The sequence below is a fragment of the Poecilia latipinna genome, unplaced genomic scaffold (genome assembly GCF_001443285.1).
Source record: "Poecilia latipinna isolate Pla-1442-1.1 unplaced genomic scaffold, P_latipinna-1.0 Scaffold2028, whole genome shotgun sequence".
In the NCBI taxonomy this organism is placed as follows: Eukaryota; Metazoa; Chordata; class Actinopteri; order Cyprinodontiformes; family Poeciliidae; genus Poecilia; species Poecilia latipinna.
Window position 1 is genome coordinate 62,485 of NW_015114644.1, and position 3,897 is coordinate 66,381.

Sequence of the window (3,897 nt, forward strand, 5' to 3'; positions counted from 1 at the left end):
GGGCCCTCTAGTTCTGCTAACCGTGTGGACCGGCTGCAGTCAGCAGTCTGATCATCAGGTCATTCACACACCTGCTATAAACTGACTGCATCTCTGGCTGTTTACATTATATACATGTATAATATAGGACACATTTATTGGCCAACTGATTTATCGACCAGTTGATTTCTGGGCGCCGATTTCCTTAATTTTGGGGAATCGTGATTGGCTGATACTTACATGTGAAGTCCATCTTATCCCCTAATCTTATCTTCATCAGCAAAGGTTTATAAATCAGCCTCTGTCCTCTTCTGCTCTGCAGTGAGAGGTTTGACTGACAGACCAACCAGGTTAGGTCTGCATGTTTACAGTTAACAATATTCACCCACTGCTGCAACTCAGTGACTTTCTTGCTACATTTAGCAACATTTCAGACAAAAAAACTTCATATCAGCCAAAACCAAAATCAGCAGCTCAGGCTTTTTAAAGATCGGTAACCAGGGATCGGCCAGAAAACTGCAGTCGGTGCAGCGCTACACACATTCATGACATTCTGTGATTAAATTCATTTATCTAAAGTGTAACTCCAACAGCTAAAAATGTCATTTATACCAGGTGAGTCTTTCTCCCCTGAGAATGTGGACCGGTACCGGTACTGGACGGATTCTGAGCCTTCAAATGATTTCAACAGAAGTTTCACATAACTTAGAAAAATAATGTTTGTTTTAGCCACAAAATGCTTCTGATCAGCAGCAAACAGCAAATCCCAGCTACAGCACAGAGCAGCTCATCCATGTAGCCTGACGTAGAAACATTTAGCTAGACGATGTCAGACACTGAGAAGTTTTAATTATTATTATCAAACTCGGCGTTTTGAAGCCAAAATACCTCAGAAATATACAGAACCACCATGAGAATCACCTCATTTAAAGTTAAACTCAGTTTCACACAGAGAGCCTAGCATAAATGTCTGGCTGCTGAACTGGACCGGTCCAGGTCGCTATCAGGCTAATTGACTACTAGCAGCTTTACTAATCTTTACATCACCAAGGCTCATTAAAACAAACCTTTATCTGGGCTGTTTTCTATTCTTCCTCTTTCTTCTCTCCCTCCCTGAAGGATAAGTCCTTTTCTGAGACATTGTTTTGCTAGCTTAGCTTCTGACCGGAGCTTTGGACGTTTGGATGCTCATTGCAGCTCATGTTACCGGCAGAGCGTGCGGTACCTACCGCGGCCACCAGGGGGCCCCCAGAGCAATTTTTTTTTATTTTATTTCTGTCAATAAAATAATTTCTATATATATTATTGTAAAAACAAATCACTTCATGGTGAAATTGTGTGTTGTTGATATTATGACAAAGAAATTATTACTAAAAAGAAAATCAGCTCCACTGAGGGGCCCCTTAGTGGCTCTGGGGAACCTAAGCGGCTGCTTAGTTTGCTTATGCCTTGGGCCGGCCCTGTCCATGTGTTTTCATCAGAACCAGCTCAGAGGAAACTGGACTCTACCGGTCTGGTTCTGATTCAGACCCGTTCAGCTCTGAAGGGTTCTGGATGAATTGGACCTGAAGGTTCTGTTCAACCCATCAGGCCTGCATGTGAAGAGGTTCTGATGCTCACGGCTTCGCAGTGACAACTGAGTTCTGGTCTGGTTCTGCTGCTGGAGGGTCAGAAAAAGAGCAAATCACCATAGCAACCAGTATTTTCTGGGTCTGGTTCTGATACCATCAGAGCTGGTTCTGTTTGCGGTTCCACTTCCTGCACCAATCAGGACGCAGCTTCATGACGTCAGCTCTCACCTGAGCAGGTAACCGGACTGACCCAGAACCAACCGAGGTGCAGGTGGTCCGGTCCAGTCCGGTTCTGATCCAAGGTGTTCTGGTGACCCTCAACCCAGCTGATCTGTATCAATCAATCAATCAAATTTTATTTGTATGGCTCATTTCAGCAGGAAGGATCTTTACATCATGTGACATCGATAAACAGTAAGAGACATTTTGAAAGAAAAAAAAGATCCAGATTTTTAGTCAAAACTCTAAACCTGTAATCTGTTCTGATTCTGTTCCTCCCGGGTCAGTCAAGTTCTGATCCAAACGGGTCCGAACCAGAGCTGGACCTGCTGGCCTTTAGTTCCAGTCCAGTTCTGCTCCTCTGGCCGTGTTCGGCCGTCTGAGGTCAGGTGACTTAAGCTCTGCCCACATTGTGCTGGCAGGAAGGGAGCTGACCTGGTGGGTCGGTGTGGTTCTGGTTCTGACCCGTGTGTCTGTTTGCTCCTGCAGCTCGTGGCCCAGGGTCAGTTCCGGATCCTGAAGGTTCCTCTGGGCTTCATCAAGGTCCTGCAGTGGGTGAGTTCTCCAGAACCCACAGCGGTTCTGATCGGGTTCTGATTGAGTTCTGCTCTGGAACCGTGTCTTCTCCTCTCCCGCCAGTTCTTCGCCATCTTCGCCTTCTCCACCTGTGGCAGTTACTCCGGGATGTTCAAGATGGCGGTGGAGTGCAAGAACCGGACGGAGAGCAACCTCGCCATACAAGTGGAGTTCGAGTATCCGTTCAGGTCCGGACATTTCTTTCCCTTCAGAACCGCAGAACCAAACGGGTCAGGCAGAACAAGCCGTCGCTGACAGATTCTTCTTCTGTCAGACTCCACCAGGTGTACTTCGACGCCCCCACCTGTAAGGACAGGGCCACGGACCGGATCTTCCTGGTTGGAGACTACTCTTCCTCCGCCGAGTTCTTCGTCACCATCGGCGTCTTCGCCTTTCTCTACTCCACCGCGGCTCTCAGCATCTACGTCTTCTTCTACGACAAGTACAAGGAGAACAACAAAGGCCCGCTGATCGTAAGTACGGCATGTGACCGCCAGGTGCCTGGTGGGACATGTAGTCTGACCGTGGCGATGTTCCAGGACCTGGGGGTGACGGCGGCGTTTGCCTTCATGTGGCTGGTGAGTTCGGCGGCTTGGGCCAAAGGTCTGTCCGACGTGAAGACGGCGACTGATCCGGATGAGGTCATCACTTTGATCGACGCCTGTGAGAAGGAGGAGAACTCCTGTCGTGAAGTCCACGACCCGGTCATGTCCGGACTCAACACCTCCGTGGTAAGAGTCCGCTCCGGACTCCGACCGGTCGCTGAGAATCCCCCATCCAACTAAAGTAAAAGACCACACTTTGGGTCAGCTCGCAGCTCTACCAGACCAGAACCAGGAAAAAAATCAGACCTGTTGGGAACAAGGAGAAAATCCAAAAAATATTAGAAAAATATAATAAAAAACCCGACATCATTCCCAGAGGATAAACTGGTGTAAAGATGAAAAGTTTTACTAAAATGGACATTTAGGAGACTTATAAACACAAACTATTCAATAACCCGTGTTTCTAGTTTTATGAGGACATTGAGATGCAAACCAACCAGAGATCTCCACATCTGATGCGGTTAAGCATCCAGCTTCCTGAAGTCTGAGCTGAAATTACTTTTCACGACTGACTTCACGTGAAAAGTCTGTTTACCGTTTCCTCTGGATCACTTATCACGTTTTACTTTTCAGACTAGAGATTAGGGCTAAATAATTCGACCTGAGCCCATAGGCGTTGGGTCAGATACCGACCCAACTCGACTAATTAACTCCAATTAGAGTTAATTAGCGTTAACTCCAGTTAATTAGAGTTAATTAGTCGGGTTGCTGTCATCTACCAGTTTAAAATCGTCCCAGACCTTTGACCCTGCCAGCTTAGAGCTGCTCGTGTTTTAGCCTTTTCCAGCTCCATTTTGCTGCTTGTTGTAGCCGCAGGGGGCCACCATGATCAACTCCTGCTCCTTTCCTCACCAGGATGAATTTCCTCTAGTCAGACCAGAACCGTTTGAATAGCAGCTTCATGTCTTTAGTTTTCTCACTGGTGTTTGCATTTCAGGCTTATTGAA

The 3,897-nt window shown here is 47.0% G+C and overlaps 1 protein-coding gene across 1 annotated transcript in view; it reads left to right on the top strand.

The window, feature by feature from the left end:
* Positions 1 to 578: 578 nt before the first annotated feature.
* The window catches only part of LOC106935812 (synaptophysin-like), a 14,573-nt gene continuing 11,254 nt past the window's right edge, over positions 579 to 3,897 (top strand). The window contains exons 1-6 of the mRNA XM_015016499.1: positions 579 to 594; positions 1,787 to 1,860; positions 2,169 to 2,324; positions 2,409 to 2,533; positions 2,620 to 2,818; positions 2,885 to 3,076. Coding sequence (XP_014871985.1) covers positions 579 to 594; positions 1,787 to 1,860; positions 2,169 to 2,324; positions 2,409 to 2,533; positions 2,620 to 2,818; positions 2,885 to 3,076 — 762 coding nt within the window. The remainder of the gene's footprint in view (positions 595 to 1,786; positions 1,861 to 2,168; positions 2,325 to 2,408; positions 2,534 to 2,619; positions 2,819 to 2,884; positions 3,077 to 3,897) is intronic.